The sequence below is a fragment of the Giraffa tippelskirchi genome, chromosome 5 (genome assembly GCF_054371585.1).
Source record: "Giraffa tippelskirchi isolate mGirTip1 chromosome 5, T2T-mGirTip1v1.2.pri, whole genome shotgun sequence".
NCBI classification, from domain to species: Eukaryota; Metazoa; Chordata; class Mammalia; order Artiodactyla; family Giraffidae; genus Giraffa; species Giraffa tippelskirchi.
In genome coordinates, this window is record NC_137279.1 from 104,912,538 (window position 1) to 104,938,400 (window position 25,863).

At 37.5% G+C, this 25,863-nt stretch overlaps 1 protein-coding gene across 8 annotated transcripts in view; it reads left to right on the plus strand.

Moving 5' to 3' along the window:
- GDAP2 (ganglioside induced differentiation associated protein 2) overlaps positions 1 to 25,863 on the plus strand; it is a 99,983-nt gene that overhangs the window by 45,237 nt on the left and 28,883 nt on the right. For 6 of the 8 annotated variants that reach the window (XM_081492958.1, XM_081492962.1, XM_081492956.1 and 3 more), the window contains 4 exons: positions 533 to 672; positions 978 to 1,032; positions 9,446 to 9,589; positions 14,044 to 14,513. In XM_081492958.1, coding sequence (XP_081349084.1) covers positions 533 to 672; positions 978 to 1,032; positions 9,446 to 9,589; positions 14,044 to 14,091 — 387 coding nt within the window. In that variant the 3' untranslated portion in view covers positions 14,092 to 14,513. Of the gene's footprint in view, positions 1 to 532; positions 673 to 977; positions 1,033 to 3,093; positions 3,163 to 9,445; positions 9,590 to 14,043; positions 14,514 to 25,863 lie in introns of those variants that run through there. The other 2 variants (XR_014054595.1, XM_081492963.1) reach the window with 2 other exon arrangements.

The following is a 25,863-nucleotide window of genomic DNA, read 5'->3' on the forward strand; positions in this document are numbered from 1 at the left end:
TAGAAATTCTCTAACAGTTTTGAAATCATTATCCCAGAGAGAAAAAACCTGGTAGTTGACTGAAGAGCTCTTTTGTATATATGAAGAGCTCATTTGAGAGGATGGAGATATTCTCCTCCATCACCTAAGGACAGGAAGGGAACGTACCGTGGCATTATGGGAACTATATGGGAAGATCTTTTTGAAGAGATGCTTGTTCCTGATGTCTGCAGTGTCTGGAGCATAGATTAGATTAATCTCCTGGGTTTTTCTCTCTCTTGGCCTCAGGTGGCACATTGGTAAAGAATCCACCTGCCAGTGGAGGAGATACAAGAGATATAGGTTCGATCCCTGGGTCAGGAAGATCCCCTGGAGTAGGAAATGGCAACCCACTGCAGTATTCTTGCCTAGAAAATCCCATGGACAGAGGAGCCTGGCAGTCTATAGTCCATGGGGTCACAGAGAGTTAGACACAACTGAGCGTGCACACACAGACGCTGTGAAATAGACTACTGTACAAAATGATCATTACTTTTATTCCTTTTTCTTCTAGGCTCTCTTATATTTTATCCATGTAATGGACCACATTGCTGTGAAGGAATATGTATTAGTGTATTTTCACACACTGACCAGCGAATACAATCACCTGGACTCAGACTTCCTGAAGAAACTCTATGACGTCGTTGATGTCAAGTTAGTTACTTTCTCAAATTTTGAAGGGGAACAATAGCTTTTTTCTTTCTTAGTATTAAGCAGTAGCAAACATTGTGGTGTATTCTGTGAAAGGATAGTTCATATAACAGATTTTTATAATATATAGTTGAATATTTTAATAATAGGAGACTCCCCTTAATTCCAGTTTATTTTGTATCAGAGGAAATTCATATGGAAACTTTTTCCTGCTTCTAAACTCCTGGAGAAAGAGTTAATTGTTCATAATGTTGATTGGTTTTAGGCATGGCTTGTACTGACCCTTTTGTTTGTTTGTTTTGAATCAGGTACAAGAGGAATTTGAAGGCTGTTTATTTTGTTCATCCAACATTTCGTTCAAAGGTAGGTATTTTTCTTTCTACTAAATCTTGAAGTTAACTGCACTACATACCTGCATATTAAGATATATTTCCTCATCTTAATTCTTGCTGTCACCGTTGTGACTGCTCATTTCCTTGTTTACCCTTCATTTTTAAGTGATCTCGAGTTGTGGTCCTAATGTTTCCATCCCGTGTAACTCGGATATCTTTGTCAGTGACCTTTACAAGCCATTAGCCCCTCTGTCCTTGCCTCTGTGTGCTCTTTGTATGGGCTTACCTGATGGCTCAGATGATAAAGAATCTGCCTACAATGCGGGAGACCGGGGTTTGATCCCTGGGTTGGGAAGATCCCCTGGAGGATGGCATGACAACCCACTTTAGTATTTTTGCCTGGAGAATCCCCATGGACAGCGCGTAGCCTGGTGGGCTACAGTCCATGGGGTCACAAAGAGGTCAGACATGACTGAGTGACTAAGCACAGCTCTTTGTTAATCTGGGCTTTTTCCTGCCCCTGTTCCTGGCTAATTCCTATTTTATCCTTCAGATCTCAGCTCAACAATTACTTTATGTAAATAAAGAAAAAGAAAAGAAACCTCTCTGACCAATCCTGCCACTAGTAGGTACTCCTGCAAGTCATCAGATATAGCAGTCATGGATTGGGATATAAATTTTGCGACTCATCAAGTAAATAGAACTTTAACTCTTTAGAAGTGTTAATGAATAAAATCACAGACTTAGACCAAAGACAACAGCTGAAGACAGAGCACTGGGATCAGGGAAGGAGACCAAGAAGTAATCAAAAAAGCAGCAGGAGAACCAAGGTTGACTAATGCTGTGGAAGCCAGTGGATGGGCAAAGCATCAGAGATGGTAGAAATAGTTATTATGTTAAAGTGCTGTAGAAAAATTAAGTAAGATAAGTAGTGAAAAGTCCTCATTATATTTCATAACTAAGATGAGTGAAGACTTCAGTGAGAATGTTTTCCACTTTGGGAAATTGGTCACTGTTTACAAAATTGTTGTTTCTCATTGAAATACCATCTTTAAATTTTGCATGAAGTGTTTTAAATAATTCTTTTAAAAATTTCAAATTTCCTTTTGGTCCCTCAGTGTTACAACAGCACAGTATTAAGTGCTATGCTTGTGGGAACACTGCTTGGTCAGGCTTTTTTAAAAAAGTAAAATGTGTGAGCTGTCAATTAAATCACTTATAATTGTCTTTCCTGCTCTTCTTTCAATTGATTTCTGACTACATAGTCTTACCAGATAGAATACTATTAACTTTCCCACTCTTGGGAAAGTTAATTTGTTATGCTCAGCAGGTGGCTAATTTTTTTTTTTCTATAGCACTTACGGAAGTAATGCTTGACTATTTCTCAAAATTTCATCATCCATTTTCTTTTTTATTCATCCAGTAGCTACTGAATTTTTTTCTGAAATGGAGACACAGAGAAGGATTAGCTTGATTATTAGTATGTCTTTGCAAGAATGTCCGCTATTTCCCACTTGTGCTCAGAATTGTACTAGAGGTTCTAGCCAATGTAATAGGGCAAGAAAAAGGAACAAAAAGCATCTAATTTAGAAAGGAGTAAATAAAACTGTCTTGATTGACAGACGACATGATTATCTATGTAGAAAACCCTGTAGTATCCTCAGAAAAGCTATTAATACTAGAATTAATGAGTAACTTTTTAGCAAAATTTTAGGGTCTAAGATCAATATTCAAAAATCTGTTATCCATATTACAGAGAAACAATTTGAAATTTAAAAAGCATTATAATTTACACTAGCATCAAAAGTATTAAGTACTTAATGATAAATATGACAAAAGATGTGAAAGACTTATACATTGTACAAGTTAGTAATAGTAGTAGTAGTAGTTGTTGCTCAGCATGTCTGACTCTTTGTGACCCCATGGACTGTAGCTCACTGTATGCTGTAAAACATTGACGACATACATTAAAACAGACCTAAATAAATGAAGACATATACTGTATTTATGGATTGAAAATTTAATATTGTTAAATTGTCATTTCTTGCTGAAGCTATAGATTCAATTCAGTCCTAACCAATTTTTTTTATAGAAATTGGCCAATTAAAATGCAAAGAATCTAAAATAGCCAAAACAACTTAGGAAAAGAACAAAGTTGGAGGACCAACACTATCTGCTTTCAGTGCTAATTCTAAAGCTGCAATACTCAAGACAGTGAGGTATTGGCATGAAGGTAGACAAATTGATCAACAGAGCAGAATTAAGAATCCAGAAATAGATTCACACATATATGGGTAACTGGTTTTTTTCCAAAGTGCAAAGTTGGGTCAGTGGAAAAAGGATAGTCTATTCAACAAATGATATTGGAACAATTGGAAATCAATATGGCAAAAAAAATAAACTTTGATCTGTGTCTTGCATCATGTACAAAGTTAACTGAGAATGAATCAAGGACCTAAATGTAAAACATAAAACTTCTTAAACTTCTAGAAGAAAGTATAGGAGAAAAAGCTTTGTGTGACCTTGAGTAAAGCAAGTTATTTCTTAAATTAACACCAAAAGCATAATCTATAAAAGAAATTTAACTTTATTAAAATTAAAAACTTCTGCTCTTTTGAAGATAGTTAAGATGAAACTGGAGCCCATTATACAGAGTGAAGTAAGCCAGAAAGAAAAACACCAATACAGTATACTAATGCATATATATGGAATTTGAAAGATGGTAACGATAACCCTATATGCGAGACAGAAAAAGAGACACAGATGCATAGAACAGTCTTATGGACTCTGAGGGAGAAGGTGAGGGTGGGACGTTCTGAGAGAATAGCATTGAAACATGTATATTATCATATGTGAAACAGAACACTGTTCCAGGTTTGATGCATGAGACAAATACTCAGGGCTGGGGCAATGGGATGACCCAGAGGGATGGGATGGGGAGGGAGGTGGGAGGGGGGTCCAGGAAGGGGAACACATGTAAACCCATGGCTGATTCATGTCAATGTATGGCAAAAACCACTACAATATTGTAAAGTAATTAGCCCCCAACTAAAATAAATAAATTTATTAACTAAATAAATACAATTACAAAAAAATAAAATTAAATTAAAAAGAGAATGAAAAGATCAACTGCAGCCTAAGAGAAAATCTTTGTAAATTAAACATTTATCTGATAAAGGTCTTGTCTTGTGAATATATTAAGAAATCTCTAAGTAATAAGGAAACAGAAATAGAAATAGAAACAGAAATAGAGATAGTTTAGAAATAGACAAAAGATTTGTACAAAAATCTGGCTTAACCAGAAGATATACAGATGGCAAGTAAGCAGATGAAAAGATGTCAAGCACAGTTAGTTATTAGAAAAGTACAAAGAAAGCAATGTGAGATACTACATTCCTATTAGAATGGCTAAAATTTAAAAGATGCTTTTGTGGTCCTCAGTATCTATTCATAAAGCTAGAAAAAGTTGAATCCTATTAATTTATTATGAATGACAGAACTAATAAAAAACAAAACAATTTAAAAAAAAGAAAACTTAAGGAAAATGTTAATGATTGTCTGAGTGGTTTCTGTACCTATGTTCCTTGTAAACTTCTTTCAATTTTGGTAAATGTTGAAATATCTTCATAATTTTTTTAATGGTCAAAACTGTTTTTTACTTCTATCACAAATTCAAACTTATCTAAAGAGTATTCCTTTGTGAATTCACCAGATTTATGAAAATATATAGTCACTGTTTGCTAAGATCTGACTTAGCCTCTCCTCCCCCACACAAGAGAGAGTCAGTGAGCAGCTATCCTTCCCTCACTGTGACATCAGTGGATAAACATTACCAGAAGTTTCGGTGTTAGAGCCACTCGCTTTGGCTGTCACTAGAACTACTTCATGTAGGAGTCAGTGCGAATGACAGGTTGGGCAGAGGCTGAAGGGAAAGTGTATGAAGTGAGAACCATTATGTTACCTTTCCATAATATTTTGGCATGGAGAAACCATTGGAGGACTGAGAGAATAAAGCTCCTATGTAAAGAAATCCACCATTTATTTTATACTAAGTCAAAAACTCTAAATGGAGTGGCTGTAATTATAAAAGAAAGAGATGAAAAGAAATCAAGGGATGATAAAACAACTGAATCACACTCTTCTGATTTCCATACTTCTCAGATCTTTTCCAATGCACTCCACCCAAAGTGATAGTAAATTGACTGCTCATATAAATCACTACTCTCTTTTTTGATATTTCCTAATAGAATGCAAACTAATAATATTTAAACCCACTGTTGATTCTGGCTCTATTAGACCACTTAAGTGCACACATGTGAACAATCTTTTCGTAGTTTATGTTGTTTTGTGATCCCATGTTCTTGGCTCTGCATTTGTGAATAACTGAGTGAAAGAATTTCTAGAATTCACAGAATATTCCAGCAGTCTTTTTTTTCAAATGTTTAATTTTCTTTGGGCTTCCCAGGTGGCTCAGATGGTAAAGAATCTGCCTCCATGTTTGGAAGACCTGGGTTCGATCCCTGGGTCGGGAAGAACCCTTTGAGAAGGGAATGGCTACCCACTCCAGTATTCTTACCTGGAAAGTTTTCTTTGGTTTTTTAAAATAGTAGATACTGAGTAATGCAAGTTTACCTAAATAAATGTATATGTATGACTTATGTTGTAAGTAATTGAAAATTACTGTTCATGGGGTTCTCAGGCAAGAATACTGAAATGGTTTGCCATTCCCTTCTCCAGTGGACCACGTTTTGTCAGAACTCTCCACCATGACCCATCCATCTTGGATGGCCCTACACGGCATGGCTCATAGTTTCATTGAGTTAGACAAGGCTGTGGTCCATGTGATCAGATTGGTTAGTTTTCTGTGATTGTGGTTTTCAGTCTGTCTGACCTCTGATGGAGAAGGATAAGAGGCTTATGGAAGCTTCTTGATGGGAGAGACTGACTGAGGGGGAAACTGGGTCTTGTTCCGATGGGCGGGTGCTCGTAAATCTTTAATCCAATTTTCTGTTGAAGGGCAGGGCTGTGTTCCCTCCCTGTTAATTGACCTGAGGCCAAACTATGCTGGAGGTAATGAAGATAATGGCAACCTCCTTCAAAAGGTCCCATGCAGCACTGCTATACTCAGTGCCCCTGACCCTGCAGCAGGCCACCACCAACCCACACCTCTGCTGCCGCTGCTCCTTGAGAGTCCCTTGGACAGCACGGAGATCCAACCAGTCCATCCTAAAGGAAATCAGTCCTGAATATTCATTGGAAGGACTGATGCTGAAGCTGAAACTCCAATACTATGGCCACCTGATGCGAAGAACTGACTCATTTGAAAAGACCCTGATGCTGGGAAAGATTGAAGGCAGGAGGAGAAGGGGACGACAGAGGATGAGATGGTCGGATGGCATCACTGACTCAATGGACATGAGTTTGAGTAAACTCTAGGAGTTGGGATGGACAGGGAGAGCTTGCATGCTGCAGTCCATGGGGTCGCAAAGAGCTGGACATGACTGAGCTACTAAACGGAACTGAATTGAAAATTAAAAGCTGAGCTTTATAAAAATAAAACAAAAAAAAACTGGAGACAATGCTCTTGGGTCTCCCTGACAGAAAACTTTTAACTTAAGTTTCAACTTCTCTCTGCTTTGAGTAACATTGTCTTGTTAATGCCTAAAGAATGTAAGGGAGGTAATGGGTAAAAAATGCAATGGAGAAATATGTATGTCCTTCAAATACTGAGTGTATATGATCACTGCCCATTCTTCCTAAACCCAGCCTTCTCTTTGAATTTACCACCACCCCTCACCATGTCAGTATGTGCGGTGTAGTCGAGTCCTTTCATAGAACTGTATAACTAAGAGGGACTTAAAAATCATTCAGGTATAACTTCCTCATTTTGTAGATGAAGAGGCTGGGCCCAGATTGAAGTACATTTGTTTTTATTGTAGAATGGAAGAATATTAGCCCATCCCTACATAGTAAAGTAGTAAGTCCAGAAACAATTTGTTAATTCTTTCAACATATATTGAATTCCTTATTTTTCATGTTGGGCTTTGATTAGACCCTATAAATATAGTGTTGAAGGAGACAATCCCCACAGGGGAATTGGTTGAAAGAATCAGTTACTACCACAGAGAATGTCAGCTACACAGTAATATGAGTAACACGGTGTTCTTGGAACTCTTAGAAGAAAGCTGTGTCTCGCACTTTGGGTGGAGGGTGGTCAGTGAAAGCTTTCTCACAGAGGTGAATTCTGACCTGAGCTCTGAAGGACAATTTTTCACCAGGCTAAAATTGAAGAAAATGGGTTTAGGAGTAAACAAAGCAGCATGTAAAAATGTCCCGAGGTAAGAGACCGTGGAACACAAATTCCCTGTGTAGTTTCTTCTGGCTCCGTAATTTTATACTTTTATCCAGGTAGCACAGTGCCCTGCCTAGGATAGGTAGTTGTGTATGTCTTTGAACCATTCATTGTGTTTAGCCTTTTTTTTTTTTTTGCCTTAGGAGATTGTTATTCTGCTTATGAGCTGGCTCCTTTACTAGGATCTAATTCCTCATTAGAGGAATGGCCATGTCGCTGTTGCCCTGTTTTACTGACAGCCGTGCACAATGCTTAGAACTTAGTAGATTCCCAGGAAATGTGTAACTCCTTGTGCAAATGCATCTCCTAATACATCCTTGAGATACTTCTCTGTTCTCACTCTGCAGTCTTACTCTCTTGAATTCTTTCTAGGATCTCTAAAATCTCCATGATCTCTCTGTAGCTCTTACTAATTTATCAGCTAACTCTTGGCTGGCTGTATCCTAATCTAGAATTTTCACTCATCTAGTTTGCAGAAGTTTATATCAGTTAGGTATATAACAGCCTGTATTTTAAAAAAAAAGATGTAAAAAAACTGGGGATTGATGTGTAATTAAATGACTGCCTAATTTGATTTATATTAACTCACTTTGTTCTAGAAAGGCTGAGTGCCTCCCCCACCCCTCCACCACCCTCCAAATAAACTTGTTAAGGTGAGAAGGTACAAAGGGCAATGTTAGTATTTGAGGCCTTATACCAGTCATTCATAGTATAGCCAAAATAGAATAGTGACCCAGGTCATAAAACTCGTTATGAAATAGACCTTATCTCCATTCATTCATTCTTTTTCAATGAATGCATGGTTCTGTCTGTAGCTTTTAAAACTTTAGACCATTCTATGATTGTCTGCCAAGTGCTAGGGAAATTGTAAGAAACTGTTTATATTCCTGTGAAATAGAAATAAGTGCTGTACATGAGATTTAAACATAAGGTTGTGAGAATGCAATAGATGGGTTAATCTCTTTGGAGCTGTCAGGGAGAAATGGTGGAGACGGGTCTCTGCCAAGTCTGAAAGTTTGGGCAAGATTCTGATAAAGATAAGTTCAGTGTTGGCTCTGTTAGTCTGTGCTTTTTCTCATAAGTAAGCATGAAGAAAGTATTTTGCATTAGGGACTGGGAATATGTGAAAGGTTTGGAACAAGCCCTGAAAAACATGATAGGGTGTCAAAGAGAAACTAACAAAATGACTGGCAATTGCCCAAAGTGTCACGTAGTGTATTTATAATGTACCCAGTTATATCCTGGAGTGTGCTGTGCCAGTATACCGAGAATTCGTATACATAGGTTACCTTCTTCTATAAATGGGGATAGCAGTAACATTGTACCTACCTCACAGAACTGTTGTACAAGCCTGTGATAAACATGACTATTTATGATTGTCAGTTTGGATAGATGAACAATAATTTTTAAGTTCTAGCTGTTGCCTAGTTCATGCCAGTATTGTTTGCTGTCAAGAATTCTCTCTTTTTTTTTTTTGCAATGAGCAAATTTTGCAGATTAACTTTTTATAGAAAAATTGCATGTTGTGAAGTAAAATGAGCAAGGGTGGCTCTACATCCACAGAAAATGCACTTTGAGAGATGTGCCAAGTGTCAACTGAAAAATAAATGTCTCAAAAATTGGCAAAAAGTTTCTATCTCATTTTTCAAAAAGTGAAAAGAGTTTCTGAGATTTGGAGATGGTCAACATTTTCACAGTACCAGTGGATCAGTATTCCATCAGAGAGTGCAGTGGTTTTGACCACTACCCACAACAAAAAGCGCATTGTATCACATGCACAGGAGCACACAGACATATAACAGAACCCAACGCTTCAGGAGACAAAGCTCATCCTTACTACATTCCTCAGTGATTGTTGCTCTAGCATGTTTCTTTTTGTTGTTTTAGTCCTGTTCACAGTCCACTAAACTGATTGCATAATTCAGTGACACACTACGACCTGCATTTCAAAAAACACTGCTTATTACAAGACTTTTTTTGATACCAATTTCAATTCTGAAATAGTTTTTATCTGGCATAAATTTTCAAGATCATGTGTGTATTTCTGATTCTTGCCACTGGCTTAAATCATTTTTTTTCTTCCATTAATCAGGTATCAACATGGTTTTTTACCACCTTTTCTGTCTCAGGACTGAAGGACAAAATCCACCATGTGGACAGCCTTCACCAGCTGTTTTCTGCCATCTCTCCAGAACAGATCGACTTTCCTCCTTTCGTCCTTGAATATGATGCCAGGGTAAGAAGTACCAGGAATCCTTCCTCACCTAGTGTATTATTGTAACTATTTTATAATGCAGTGCAGTCTAAGCACATAATCTTTTCATTATAAGATGCCTTAATACAATTAATGTGTTTTAGTAAACTTGATAGTATCATTTGACATTCTTTTCCTAAGGTAACTTTTAGGAAAATGCTTGATTCTAAGAGAGGGCCTTCCCCCGCCCAGGGCCTGCCTTCCCCCCTCTTTTCAAGGAGAAACATTTTTGCTGTAGGTATAAATCAATCCTTGCTTGTATTGTCAGTTTTCCACCACCTCTGAGACATACCTCTGCCTAATTTTATTAAGACTAAATGACTTTTCATCTACATAAATAGAACCAGAAGAATCTGTTGGTATCCAGCATTTTTCAGCATTCATTGTAAGCCAAGTAGCCTATCTTAGTCTTTACCCTACCAGAAGTTCCATTTGTATAATGTTTGTAAGAGTGTCAACCAATAATATTAACATTGTTACTTACATCAGTCTATTAAATAGTAAGAAATGGCTACTCTAGAATTTCATCAGAGCTCTAGTCCATTGTGGTTATTCGCACTATCACTTTAGTAGTTAAAAACAAAAAAGTGTAAGGTGCTTGCCAAATAAGGCAAGTGATAATAAGACAATTATCAGTTGCCTTATTTAATTATTGCTGATTACATATTTTGGGGCATGAAGCAGAGCATATATTTGTAGGTTATCTTAAGCTTAAAGTGAACTATTCTTCTTAACTATTGTTCAACATATATATAATAAAGTTAATATTCTACAAGACATTTTTTCTCTAACATTTCTCCAACTTCAGTTGCGATTTCTGTTCCCTTCACGTGATAGGTATGTGTGCTCAGTCATCTCTGACTCTTATGAGTCAGACTGTAGCCCGCCAGGCTTCTCTGTCCATCGGATTTTCCAGGCAAGAACACTGGAGTGGGTTCTTCTGACACAGGGATCGAACCCACATCTCCTGCTCTGGCAGGCAGATACTTTACCACTAAACCACTAAGGGAGACCTTTCTATATACTTAAGGGCCTACAAAGAAGGCTTTTCATTAGATATCAACACTATCCCCAAGCTTGCTTTTGTTTTTCTGTCTTATATATATGTGCTTTTAGGTTTTTTTTTTTTAAGATTTCATCTCAAATACAGGCCTAATTAATTTTATTAATCAAAATTAAATAACCTGCAGTGTAACATCATCTCGGGATTATCTCTCTGTATCTGTACTGAAGTGAAGTGAAGTTGCTTAGTCGTGTCCGACTCTTTGCGACCCCATGGACTGTAGCCTGCCAGGCTCCTCTGTCCATGGGATTTTCCAGGCAAGAATACTGGAGTGGGTTGCCATTTCCTTCTCCAGGAGATCTTCCCGACCCAGGGATTGAACCCGGGTCTCCCGCATTGGAGGCAGACGCTTTACCGTATGAGCCACCAGGGAAGTCTTGTATCTGTACTAGAGCTTTCTAAAACTGAAATAGTAGGTGCTCTATACCTAAAGCCAAAGAGAGGAATAAAAAGAGAGACGAAACAAAAGAAGCTGTTAGGAGATGATGTGGACAGAGCAGGCAGAGAGCACACCCTAGATCCTGGAGCCCTCCACATTATGCTGCAGTCCTTTGGTGCCTTTGTGGTTAGTGGAGAGTGTTGTACACAGAGAACTCGTGAGTTCCTGTTTAGAAAGATGGCTAAAGAAACCATGTAGAGAAGGATTAGACAGAGTAAGACCATAGGCAAGGAGACAAGTAAGAGGCTATTCAAGAAAGCCAGGGGAGACTTGAGAGTAAAGCTAGGCGGTGGCAGTGATAATGGTAAGATTTGAAGATCTTAAGAGATAGTTAAAATTAGATATTTTAGGAAATAAAATCCCCAGCATTATGGTGACCAAGCAGCCAGCCACTGGGAGGAATAAAGGAGGAAAGAAGCCTGAGGTGACTGCCAACATTTCTGCTTTGGAAGACCTGGAGAATGTTATTGCCACCATACCAGAGAGGCAATTCGGAGAAATAGCACTGGGGAGCTCAGAGAGGAGACAGGTGGTCTCTTAAGTTTGTGACACATTAGGTTTGAGGTACTCTTGCCTGGAAAATCCCATGGATAGAGGAGCCTGGTAGGCTGCAGTCCATGGGGTCGCTAAGAGTCGGACACGACTGAGGGACTTCACTTTCACTTTTCACTTTCATGCATTGGAGAAGGAAATGGCAACCCACTCCAGTATTCTTGCCTGGAGAATCCCAGGGACGGCGGAGCCTGCTGGGCTGCCGTCTATGCGATCGTACAGAGTCGGACACGATAGAGGTGACTTAGCAGTAGCAGCAGGTTTGAGATGCTGCATGGGAGGAGAAGGGGGCAACACAGGATGAGATGATAGGATGGCATCATCAACTCAGTAGACGTGAGTTTGAGCACACTCTGGGAGCTAGTGAAGGATGGGGAAGCCTGGCATGCTGCAGTCTATGGGGTTACAAACTGAGTGACTGAATAACAAATGAGACATTGAAGTGAAGGTCTAGAAATTGGATAGATATTTACTTGTAAAGAAAATTTTTTCCTCTCCTAGAAAGAATTAAAAATACGCTTAGAGAAAAGGTAATGAGTGTATTGTTGGTCAGTTTGATTATCATGTTCAAGAATGCTTTGCCCATAGTAGATTATTTATTTGGTGAAGATATGATATAGTGTTCATTATTGGCAGTCAGCTTCTATTTTTCTGGATCTTATGTGACTTAGAATAGCAACATAAGTTTTATAGGATTAAAAGGTGCTTTTGATGATAATTAGAAGGTAATTTTTATCTATCTAGATCAAAATGGTACTGAGACCATTTCAGAAAGGGAGCTGGTCAGCGTTCGTATAGTCAGAGAAGAGAGTGTAGAGATTTAGCTGGTCACAATTCTTCAAAGTTTTACAATTGTTTCCAGAAATAGAGAAAATATTTGATTGCTCAGCAGGCTCTTCCACAGTGTGAGACTAATATAAAAGATCTATTTCATGGCATTAAGAATTAGATTTTCTGTTCTTACTTTATCACAATTTAATGTTGATATAGGAAGCTTAGAAAAATACCATAGTGGAATAAAATAGAGAAATCTTAAAGATGGATAGTGAACCGTTTCTTTTCAGTTGAACTTCAGGATTTCTCTCTTCAGGCATGTATCTTAAGCATAGCATCTGTACATAGTGAGGATACTGGTGGGGTTAGTATAACAGATCTTGGTAGGAAATTCTAAAATACAAAAAAAAAATTTCCATTATTTTTTTTTTCCAAGTATCCCAAAATGTAGCCAATCTTCAGATTTGGTTCTACCAAAAAATTTTTTTAATCTTTTTGCTACCTGGTCAGGTTTATAATCAGAAAGTTTAAAAAAAAAGAAAGTTTTCCTAGATATTCTCTTTGTTTTCTTGGTTATGGTCCCAGATGAATTTCTGCTCCAAAGCATCTGCTCTGAAGAATACAGAGCTTTTGATTGACTTAGTCACTCAAATAACGGTTACCTTCCTATTGTGTTTAAGACTGAATAGATTTAATGCTCCAGAACTATAATGTAAATATACCTTCAAGCAATGCTGTTTTCACCCTACCTCATTCTTCATATCTAATTGTTACCTTACTTTAAGCATTTTTTGTTTATAGTTTACTAGAAAAGTTACTTGTCAAAAGTTACTTGTGTGTAATACTTTAATAACAGGAAATGTATCTTAAGTCTCATTAGTCTAATTTAGAGTCCAGCTACCATAAAACTAACTGTCTTGATTTTTAGGATAAAGTTAGCCAAGAAACTTTCCCCTTACACTGATTTGTTTCTTTCTGCATTTGACAATAAAATTCTGGCATTTGATTCTCCATCTTGAACTTGAATGCCCTAAAAACTGTCCTTGTTAAAAGCCTTGCCACTCAGGCATGTCATGGAGAGGCTCATTTCTGCCAATATGATTATTAAATTCCTCAAGGAGAATTTTTGTTTCTTATCTCAAAGATTGAGCACACAGCAGGACAACACAATCTAATACGAAAGAATCTGGGCTTTAGATTTGGGTAGACACGGATTTAAATTCAGGCTGTTTTGGTTGCCAGCTCGGTGACCTAATCTGTGTGACCCTCAGTTTGCTGTTCTGTAAAATGAGGATGTTACCTACTTCATGGCGTTATGTGAGGATATAAAAGGATAATGAAAGAAAAGTGCTGATTAAGTGTCTGGCATATTGAATGTTAATAAATGGTAATATTTTTAAGTATCATTATCCTGATTACCTCTGCCTACATTATAGCAGTTCTGACTGACCCCAGTGGAACTGCTGTGCTGGCTGAAGCCTGCTCAGGGCCAGGCATGTGCTGGACATTTCACATAGATTATATCATTGACTCTAAATCCCTTTCTTTTATATTCCCAGTTACATTGATCTTAGTATTTAATGTTCTTGTCCTTTTTCCTTTCTGCAGGAAAATGGGCCTTACTATACGTCTTATCTTCCATCACCAGATTTGTGACCTGCTGTCATTCAGCGCTCCTGGTTTCTAAAGACTCCACTTTCTCGGCAGATCCACTACCTGTTGAAGCGATGCTCATTTTTGCTGTACAGTTCCAGAGAGCCTTTTGTCCCCCACCTCTCTGGTATTTTTTTATTGACTGTATATTTTCTGGCACATAGGCAATCTGAAAATGGTAGGCCATTCTGAACTGTACACTTATTTTAAATTTGTATATTTGTATCAAATGAAAATGTCCACTTTTGGAGGATTGTTAATAGCAATTTGGGAGCAACTTCTGAGTATCTTCAGTTTCCTGGAAGGACACTGGATTCTGCATTAGACAAGCCACAATATCATTCACATCATCCCTCTCACATTGCACGCCTTCTGTGTGTATGCAAGTGTTTCTCAAAATATATAGAACCAATGTATGCTGACCAGATGCATTGTTTGCTTCAGATCCTGGCATTACGTTTTATTACAGATAATTTGGTGAGGATAGAAGAGAATCATCTGGAATCAAGGATGTAGAAAAAAATGTATCTCATCAAAAATGTCAGAAATCATTAGCAAGATACAGGTCTTAGAATTTTACTGCACCAGTTGAGACAAAGACTTAAGGACTAAAGTTCCTGAGCTTGTATGATTTAAGATTGTCCCTGTTCTGGTCTCAACAGTGGAGGGAAAACAAGAAGACTGTTCCTTCAGCCTTTTTCCTACCATCAGATGTGGTTTGGTGTCCATATTCAACAGCACATATTAGTAATCTTAGTAGAGGGTATCTCCTGAGACACCATCAGTGAGCTTTAGAGAGAGCGCTGTTTTCCCAGAGTTGTGAATGATTTTATTTGGCTCTTAGGTCTACTTCCTCTGAGGACATTTCCTAGCAGTGTGTCTTGAGTTGCCTACGTCAATATGAAGGAAGTGTGTTGACATGAACAAAACGCCAGACCACTTTTGCAACTCAGGCTCTATTTGTGCCTTAGCTTGACTAAAAATTGAATTATGCTAGCTACCTCACAGAGGTATCATGAGGATAGCATTCAGAAAGGGCTTTTGATATCTTTGGATGAAAAATGCTGTGCGGTGGGATGTCTTCAGTTAGTTTTTCAATGAGAATAAATATCCTTGAGGGAGTGCTACAGGACACTCCGCTTGTCCTTGGCACATTTTGAGTGACTTCCCTTTTCTTGGAACAAGAGTTGTTAGTGCAGAATCCCAACCCTTAGGATCCCCTCCTATTTTGTCCAGGCGTCTTCTGGCCTACTCTTCCTCCAGCCTACACTTAAGCGAGAGGCATGTGTTGGCCATTTTAAATGTTACTTCTTGAACGAAGGTCACACTGACATCATTTCCATCTGGGTTTCTTCATACTCCTTTTAATGCCTGCATTCACCGCACCTCCCCCTGTCACCCCCCCATCTTCCTCACCCCATCATGTACACTGGCAGTTCGGAGGAAAAAAATTAGAATTCTTCTAATGTGCTCAGGATTGATGCTTCCAAGGGTCGCACTCCCTTAGGTCCAAATTAATTCTTCAGTGGAGAGAAAAGAAACATTGTTTTTCATTTATGATAGAGAAATGCCCCTGTAGTTGTGTTAATCCCATCCTCTATTTTCCTGCGTAAACAAGAAGGGCCTTTACATTTCTCAGAAAACCAGTCTTACCTTTTGCATGTAATGGACACATCTGCCTTGTGCCAGTAATCAAAACCACTTGTTCCTTCCATATAATCTTGTTTGTTAAGGACTTCCTGTTATGTTCCCTATGTCATCAGGTCTAGACAGCCAGTCAAATGTCTGGTATTAAGTTTCATCTCAAACAGTAGTACTTCAATCCTTTGAGCCTTGACTTTTAAAAATCTGAAAAATTAGCTTCATCTTTTCCAGTCAGTTCTTAGATCGTATTTGAGGTGGCGTTTCACTAGTACTAGTTGTAAAAATACACCAACTTTTCTGTGTTATAGCTGGACTTGGCTACCTCACGTTGGCATCTGGCCTGAATCATTTCCTTAAAGGGTGCAAGCTATTTTGCTGTTTGGAAAGAACCAAATTTTACAATTTCTTGTAGGCAATAATTTATAAAAGATGTCCCTTTGCTATATTCACAGCAATATATTCATGATTAATAACAAGCAAGAATGTTCAAATGATGTCCTAGAGTGTAAAGGTGATATGGGGCTATATACATATCAACTGCATTTAATAATTTAATGATGACTAAAGATAAGGTTGCTCTTCTCAGTGAAACTGAATTTGGTATTGGACCAAGTTCATGCTTTTATATAGCTGTCTGAAATGTTATGTAATGAAGTTCTTTCAATGTACTAAATCCTAAGAGGGGAACATAGTGACTTTGATGTTGAAATGAGAAAGTAATGTTCAGAGTATATCTGCCTAGATGACACATACCACTTTCAAGGATACACACATTAGAGAATAAATGGGTGAAGATGACCCCTAGCATCTGATATTAATTCAAGGCATCCTCAAGTCCTCAATTTAATTTAATTTCTGTCATGCCAAATGCTAGTTGAATTGAGGAAGAACCTACTTATAGACTATTAAGTTAATTTATTAATTAGTTCATGGAAGACATAAAATGATTTTTAAAATAAGTATGTTTCTTGCTTCAGTATATATTTGGGTTCCTAACTCATCTATATTCATTCTTAACTAATCTATTTTGCTATTTCTTGATGGCAAAAAGACCTTCTGAGAAAAGCTCAGTATTTATTAGACTCAAGGTTTAGAGACCAGGTGGTTCATATCTTAAAGATTTGTTTTTCTTTATTTAATATATATCTTATTTCCTTGGCTGATGCTCCGTTATATTTATTTTTTCTAAAGTAAACCCTCCATAATAGTTGAGACTAATAGAGGATTTTTAGATTACTTTTTAGGATAAATGGATATAGATTTGTTATTAAATATCTGAAGTTCACAATGATTTAATCTCTCATTTCTAGAGAGAGATGGATATAATCACTGTAGTAGCAAAGCGTGGGTTGCTTGTTTCTGTCTGTCTTCTCTTTGCTTAGATATTATTTATAGGTAACAGTTTAATCTTTCCTTTGCCACAGTTAATAGGAAAGCCAGAAAATGTAGGTTCAGTGTGAGCTAAAAAAAATCACTCCTGGTGTTTCCCCTGGTACATTGTCTGTGTATGTATGTATATAGTTTAAATTGCTTAATACATGAACAGAAATTATTGAAATTTGCCCTGGAAAGAGAAAATTTTTATGGTTATAGTAACAGGGATTGATTGTATTAAGGACAAAAAGTACTACAAGATAGCATGTAAGCCTCTAAGATTAGAGTTAGCCAGTGACTTTCAGATTGTGGTTCTCCTAGGTTATAGTCATCATAATCAACAAGCACTGGAGTGTTTCACCTAGGTAGGTGCTAGTATACCTCATAGCATGAGATAGACTCTTGGTTTGCAATTGCCAAAGAACGTGAAGGATAAAGGAGGGTTTTAACTGTGATCTAGGTCATGTCATAAACACAGATTATAAGGATTACCTAGAATGTCTAACCATTTATACATGTATATCTGTATCTACATACATATTTATATTTACACACAGTAATCTGGTTTGTTTTACATTCTTTGAATGTGGTTTAAATGGATTCTTTGAATGTGGTTTAAATGGCCCATATGTAGAGAACATTAAGCAATAAATAGCCTAGTTTAAGCTTTGATTTTTACCAAAATAGCCCTTGAAAAGATGGTATCAAGGTCTTTTTTAGATATTAGTGACTCCCTTGGATATTAGTTACTAACTTTGTTTTCTGTGTTTCTAAGAACAGTATCTCTGAATCTTAAGTACAACATGACTTAAATGTATAGGGTCTCTGAGTTCAGGTCTTCCCTCGTGGCTCAGATAGAAAAGCTACCTGAAGTGCAGGAAACCCAGGTTCAATCCCTGGGTTGAGAAGATCCCCTGGAGAAGGGAATGGCTACCCACTCCAGTATTCTTGAGAATTCTATGGACAAAGGAGCCTAGCAAGCTACAGTCCATGGGGTGTCAAGAGTTGGACATGACTGAGCAACTAACATGAACAAAGTCTGAGTTCAAGATGAAAAGTATAAATATTCTCTAGGTAAATTACATTGACAAAATCATAACTGCTGAATGTGAGCTATTATTTTTGTTGAACAGTTAAAACCAACACATTTTGTATATACAATCATATCTTTTTTTTGGTGGTGTGTTTTGTTAGTGTAATCACACAGTCATCATAAACTGAGCCAAGATTTTGTCAAACCAGATGTTGTGGACCAAAACATTTAAACAAGAAATGAACATATGTAAATGATTTTAATGTTATTGGGCAAAGGAGACCTAACAAAGTTTTGATTGATGTGATCTTGAGATTTGTTTATTCAAAACTCAGAAGTTTTGAATATTTTTTATTTAAAAATATATTTTGTTCTTTCTGAGTTAGAAGTTAGATCCCTTTTAAAGAGAGTCCCCCTCTATACAAATACAGCCATTAAGAGCTGGTTAGTAAAATGGTAATGTGTATATTGAACCCCAGGGTTAGGACACTCTTTCATGGCCACTATACCTGGCATTTTTCTAATCACTTAAATTAGCCTACAGAGCAGTATAAAATGAAGTAAATTTTATTGTCAACCTACTCTATGGAGACCTAGGCTGGTGCTTCTCAAATTTTAATGTGCATATATTAAATCAGCCGGGAATACATTAAAATGCAAATTCTGATATAGTAGGTCAGGGTGGAGCCTGGGATTTTGTTTCTTTTTTTTTGGCCATGCCACACAGCATGTGGGATCTTAGTTCCCGGACCAGGGAATTGAACCTCTGCCTCCTGCCTTGGAAGCCCAGAACCTTAACCACTGGACCACTGAAGAAGTCCCCAGTTCTCAATTTCTAACAAGCTCTTAGATGATATCAATGCTCCTGGTTGAAAGACCACACTTAAAGAGCCTAGACTATATTTAGCTTCCATTTTGTCTCTGTTTCTAGTAAAAGAGACAGAACTTATCATTGTAATAATACCTTCTGCAGGCCAGGCATTCACACGTTCCTTATCTCTTTTAATCCTCTTAACAAATCCTCTGAAGTATGTGGTGATAGAGGTTAAGTGCTGCCAAAGCCCAAACACACAAGCAATGCCCTGTAGAGCAGTGTTTCTCAAACTCGAATAACACACATCCCCTTTTAATACAGAAAAATTCTCTTAGCTCCTCAGTTTTTTTATTTATTTATTTATTTCCTTTATTTATTGTAGTGTTATCTATGTATATATAAAGTTACATATAAATGCCTTATGCTTATAGCTCTTGCACAAGTATAAAGTCAAAAGTTTACAGATCAGACACAAACTATAAAACTAATGCAATTTAAAATAACTGACTAAGTGTGGGGGATGACAGTGTTTTGCCAAGATGAAGCTGTGAAATGATTACGGTACTGAGTACTAACTCAGGTTATGTATTCAGCGTGCCCTTCCTACCATGTGTGTGGTGACTCAGTTCTCCCCCTCTTTGTTCAAACTGTAACATTTCTTTGTGTAGCACATAGTGGTGGTGTTTGATCTTCATGTAGCTTCAGTACATCATTCCCCTGTTAAATTAGTCTCTGTTCTCCATAAGCTTCCACAACTAAAGCAGAGCCTGGCTTTAACACGCAAGTTAAATGATGCAAACCAGGGCTCTGAAACATATTTGGCTTTAAGGCATTTATCCAGATAATTCAGAACATGAACACTGATTACTTTTTAGAATTTCCATCAACATGAAAACGGTCTAATTCTCATAGTAAACTCCTGAGTCTCTCATCCCACAAACGCACACACAGAGACTCTTAATTCCCACTTCCCCTCCTCTCTCCCAACAAGAATTTATCATGGTGGTTAACAGCATTGGTCCTTTGGCTTCTGACATACCTGAATTTAGAACTGGGCATGTTTCTCAGCATTTTCTGAATTTCACTGTTTTCATGTATTAAACAGGGATAATAATACTGATTGAATAATTAAGAGGAATAAATGTAATCATATTCATAAAACATGCATAGCTTTGATTAGAAATAATAATAACTAACATTTGGCGATTTACTTTGTGCCTCTAATGTTGCTAAACTCTTTGCATATGTTATCTTACATGCTGAATTGGAGATTGTTGTTGTTCAGTCACTAAGTCGTGTTCGACTCTTTGTGTCCACATGGACTATAGCACGCCAGGCTCCCTTGTCCTTCACTATCTCCCAGAGTTTGCTCAAATTCATGTCCATTGAGTCAGTGATGCTGTCTAACCTTCTCATCCTCTGCTGCCGCCTTCTCCTTTTGCCTTCAATCTTTCCCAGCATCAGGGTCTTTTCCAAATGAATCAGCTCTTTGCATCAGGTGGCCAAAGGATTGGGGCTTCATTTGTAGGATTGGGGTTCAAATCCAAGTCTGACTGCAAAGCTCATGCTCTTATAAAAAATAATTAATATAGAACGTCAACACTAAGTTGCTTATTCAAAAAGTTCTTTAATGTTAAATTGTATTTTCTCAAAATTTTGTTATAAAATTAGTGATGTTTCCCTGAAGGGGAAATGGCTAAGGTTCCTTTTAATGATTGTATGATGTGCTGATCAAAATGACACATAATAAATGTAAGTTTCTTTTAAAGGCTCTCTTGCTAGGTTGTGGTCCCATGAAGATGCTAGGTCCATTAGGCTTCACTTGTGCATTATTGTTCTCTTGCATATTTAAGACCTGTAACTAATGGTATTATATAACATGAGATTCTCATTGAATCTCTCTCAATATAGCTTTTTTGCAGAAAATAATTCCCCCTTCCCATGGTACTATCCTGGTATTCCTTGACAGTCTGAGAAATAATACACAAACATCTTAATTTTCACCTGTGAGACACATTTTTAAAAATTGTCCTAACAGTTCTTTAAAATAGTTGCTACTAGTACATCTATCATTTCCTAGTTTTCTGTAAAAAAAAAAACTAGAGTTTTAAAAAATGAACAAACATGTCTGCTGGCCAGATGTTTATTTCTTTTTTTGTTTTGTTTTGCTTTTTTTCTCTAATTAGATGTTGGGAGAATATACTAGGAGGGAACTGTAAGAGGAACTCATTTATTAACAAAGATAGTAAACATTTGCATAAATGATTAGAATTAGTTGGAGACACATGAAATGTGAGGCTGTCATTGAATTTTACTGAAATCTATTGTGAAAATACTTCCCTTTATGCCATCTTACATAGAAGCAGGATAATCTCTGTTGTGGAAATTATTGATTCTTTTTCCAATCCAGCCTTTTTCCCCCACCCCATCAGCAAGATCTTTAAGTTCAATGAATATGTGCCTCTCTGTCCACATGAGTTACCAAGATAAAAGATGTGTTCTGTGTGTTACTTCACTGCCTCACCCCATATCACAGCATAAAAATCTTTCTGTGGCTTCATATTACAGATATGGCCGAGTTCTACCTAATATTCTCTATTTTAGCAGTCTGTTAATTGATTTGGGTTATGAGCCCTTCCTCAGTTCACATTATTCTCCTCTTCCTTTTATTAATTTTAAGACTAGTTCATTCTACCTTTTCTCTTATTATTTGGATATGATGCCCTGTGGTTTTTTGCATCTTTAAAATCCAGATTTGTTCTCTGTAAGTAGGTATATGAAGCATTTGACTGTTTCATTATGTCTCCTAGTTCAGATGTGTCTGGCATTTTCACTCTGAAATACTAGTTATGAATTATAACATCATTGACTTTTTAAACATAGATGGGTCATGTTTTCTATGAATTTTATTTCTTGTAGTAAAAGTAGGTTTTTAAAATTTTATATGAAAAGGGGGTATTGGTTCTCCAAGAGTAGAGAACCACTGAACGCTCTCATCTTACTGATGAAGAAGTAGAGGCCGAGGCAGGTTAAGGCAGCCTGGACTCCTCACCAGATCCTGTGGATTGCAGATTGTTTGAAGATGACCTTGACATCTATAGCTGGAACTCTTTGGTTTAACTGTGTTTGCCCAGCTGCTTGATTTTCACATTCCCTCTTATGTCCTCCAAAGCAGATTTTTTTTTATCATTTTTTATTTATGTTGCTCTTGAGTTAGCCAAGTTCCAGGGAAGGACCAAGTTCAGGAATTAACAGCAGAGGTTATCAGTCATTCAGGGACTGTGAAAATATTTGGGGATGGGAGATAATTGTTCATTTGAAATTATAGGTGTGAGATTTTAGTTTTTTACCCAACTATCCATTCACTCCCATTCACTGTCCACCTCTTAAGTAAAAATTCCTCCTTCCAACAAAACTGAACAAGAAAACAGCTTTTAAAGTGTTTGATTTTGGGAACACTGAGAAAATGCCAATCTGAATATGATAAACTTATACTACCTAGAGAACTGCACAGACTTTGGCAATTGCTGCCCTATCAAGTGCCAAAGCACACCAAAATAGGCTCTGTATTAACATTGTGGAGGGTCTTGCAGGAGAAACTAAATGCTTATCTGTGAGCCCATTTTTCTGTCATGTAGTTTTATAGCATAGAAATTCTCTACTTCTTCCTGAGTCAGTGAGCAAGATCACAGTACCGAGAAATGCTATACTTCTTCCACTCATTTAGTAAATAGTTCCTAAGGATCTATATATTAAAATAATGCTGGCTGCTGTAACAAATAACAATGAACGTGCTTAATGGCTTAAACACATTGAAAAATGTATTTCTCACATAAAGACTGAACAGATATTACTGGTAAGCAAGCACTCCTAGTCCTGATTCAGAGATCTAAACTCCTTCAATTTTGTGGCTCCATCATCTTCAACTTGTGGCTTTTAAATTGTTAGTTGCTCAGTCATGTCTAACTCTTTGTGACTCCATGGACTCTACAGCCCACCAGTCTCCTCCATCCATGGAGTTTTCCAGGCAAGAATAGGGAGTGGGTAGCCATTCCCTTCTCCAGCAGATCTTCTGGACCCAGGGATCGAACCCCTGTCTCCTGCATTGCAGCCAGATTCTTTACCTTCTGAGCCATCAGGGAAGCCCCATGGCTCTCAAAGGATACACACTTTTCCATTTCAAGCTGGCAGAAGGGGAAGAACCCGGAGGACTTGCCAGACCTGGAGGTGACACATTGCACTTCCATTCATATTCCACTATTTAGAACTCAATCATTGGCTACACCTAACAGCAAGGTCAGGAGGTGGGGAATATAGACTAACTGTGGGCCCAGGAAGAGAGGCATAGGAACTTGGTGCCCAGCTTTTGGCAATAATCCAAGCAGTCTACTACATGCTAGAAAAAATATAAAAAATATGTTCCAGCCAAGTAGGAATAAATTACCCTGCAATGAAATGCTCCACTAGAGAGATGTCAAATGTCAGAGAAGGGCGTTGGACATGATCACAACTTTGCCTGAAACAAAATCCCATGGTATAGCTTAGGACATATCTAAACTGAAGCTCCTGGTTCAGACCCTCTACACCAAATGTGCTTGTACTCTAGAGCAGAAAGAATATGGAGGCATCCAGATGCCTGTTACTGCATCTTATAATATCTTACTACTTCAATTTTGTGGATCAAGAGTATTGACTTCTTAGAAATGCATACTCTTCAGGCCTTACCCCAGAACTATGGAATCAAAATGTGCATCTTACCAAGGTTCCCCCAGTTATTGGCATCCACATTATTTGAGAGTCACATTTGATCCTGGCTCTGACACTTATTAGTGTGACTTTAGCCAGATTGTCCCAACTCTGTCCCTTCCCTTCATCTGTGTGTCTGTCGGGGGGGGGGGGGGGGAATTGGAAATCAGGGTCTCTCTCTAGAGCTCATGTACACAAATGTTAAATAACACCTGACTGTCAGCAAGCATTGGATATTTTCTTACACTAAGTATTTACTTTAAAAAACAACTGTAAGGAGATACAGCTCTTTGAACTGTTAACTCTTTGAACGCATCCTCTTTCAACCCCTAGGACTTCAGCCCTTTGAAATGGTGAGAGGTCTTTCATTCATATGGTTTAGTGTTCCTTAGAAATGTGTCAGCTCAGAAAAAATAAACATTTCCAAAGTCAGCGAATGGTGTTTGTCCTAGTAAGCCCTAATATAGACAGCAGCCATGATCTCAATCAGTGAATTTTGTAAACTTTAAAGTATACACGGACATGATCTACTTACATGCCGAACCTTGAGAGACAGTAAATTCTTAAGGAACTTTAGTTATATATGGTAACCTTTAGATTAATTGAAACAGGAAAAACCACTTATTTATAAATTAAATAATTTGCTCCAACCAGAAAACCAAAAGGTTTTCAACCTTTTGGAAATGTGTTTTTCTTGTATAATCTTTGTGCCTCATTTAGTAAGTTTAGTATATGCATATTAAAGTTAATTTTTGCTTTATGTAATGATTTAGAAAGCATATCTAGATCTTTCAGCACCTTGGGTTTATCTTTTTAATACTGTTTCTCTTAATCCTATGTGCTTAGTGGTTATGTGGTTAGAAATTTATCAGAGATAAGGCTGAATAGGTACTGCTCTAAGAATACAATCTGAGACTTAGAAGCATCTTTAAAGTCAGATCCTAATATCAGCTTATTTGATTTTTTCCTCTTGTTCCTAAGTTACAATTTTAAAATTGCAGTTTAATTAAGTTATGTTTATTGATGTTATGGGTGGCTTACTGTATGTAGTTCATCAGATTATTTAAAACTAGGAAATAAATTGAAAGACTAATTATTATGGCTTTCACTCGAGGAAAGGAACAAGACAAGAACCACTTGCATTTTAGTTCAGATGGGAGCATCTAACTCTAAGTTTGTATATGCCCCTATGCATTTAGACCTGGCCTCCCAAGTCATAGAGGAATCATCCTTCCCATCTGACAAGTGAGGTCCAAAATGTTGCAAGTTGTTTCCTTTGTACAACACTTAGTGCAAGACCAGAACTAAGAGGCACTAACACTTTCCTGTTGAATCCATCTTGTTGGTATGTTATACAAACAAATTCAGTTTTGAACCTTATCTAACCCCCACAGGAGTTACACAAGAAGTGGGAAAAAGGCAAAAATCCCATGTTTTAGTCACAATAGTGCAATGGCACAGTGTAAAGCCACTCTGCATCTAGTGTTTTTTTGTTTGTTTTATCTTTATGTTTATAATTTATTGTAACGTACCAAAATCAAATTATAATATAATTCTGTTATATTCTTTTTGAATATAAAAACTTCTATTTCTATTCTAATCTTATGGAGTATATCCTTTTTTGGTATGTTTATTTTCTCTTTCCTTTTTTAAGCAACTTTGAAAGTGAAAGTCTTAGATGCTCAGTCATGACTGACTGTGACCCCATGGACTGTAGTGTAGCCCTCCAGGCTCCTCTGTCCATGGGATTTCCCAGGCAAGAATACTGAAGTGGGTAGCCATTCCCTTCTCCAGGGGATCTTCCAGATCTAGGGATCGAACCTGAGTTTCCTGCACTGGAGGCAGATTCTTTACTGTCTGAGCCACTAATAAGATATAGTTCACGTATCATAAAATTCAATCATTTAAAGTGTACAGTTCAGTGGCTTTTAGGACATTGAGAGTTGTACAACCATCACCATTGTCTACGTGGAGCCCGGCGGGCTATAGTCATAAGATCGCAAAGAGTCAGTCATGACTGAAGCGACTTAGCACACACACAGAGTGTCATCAGCGTCCTGAAAGGAAACCCCATACCCATTAACTGTCATTCCCCATTCCCATTCTCCTTCACCCTCCCTCCTGCATCTGGATCTTACTGCCACGTGTCCTGCCTCTAAGACAC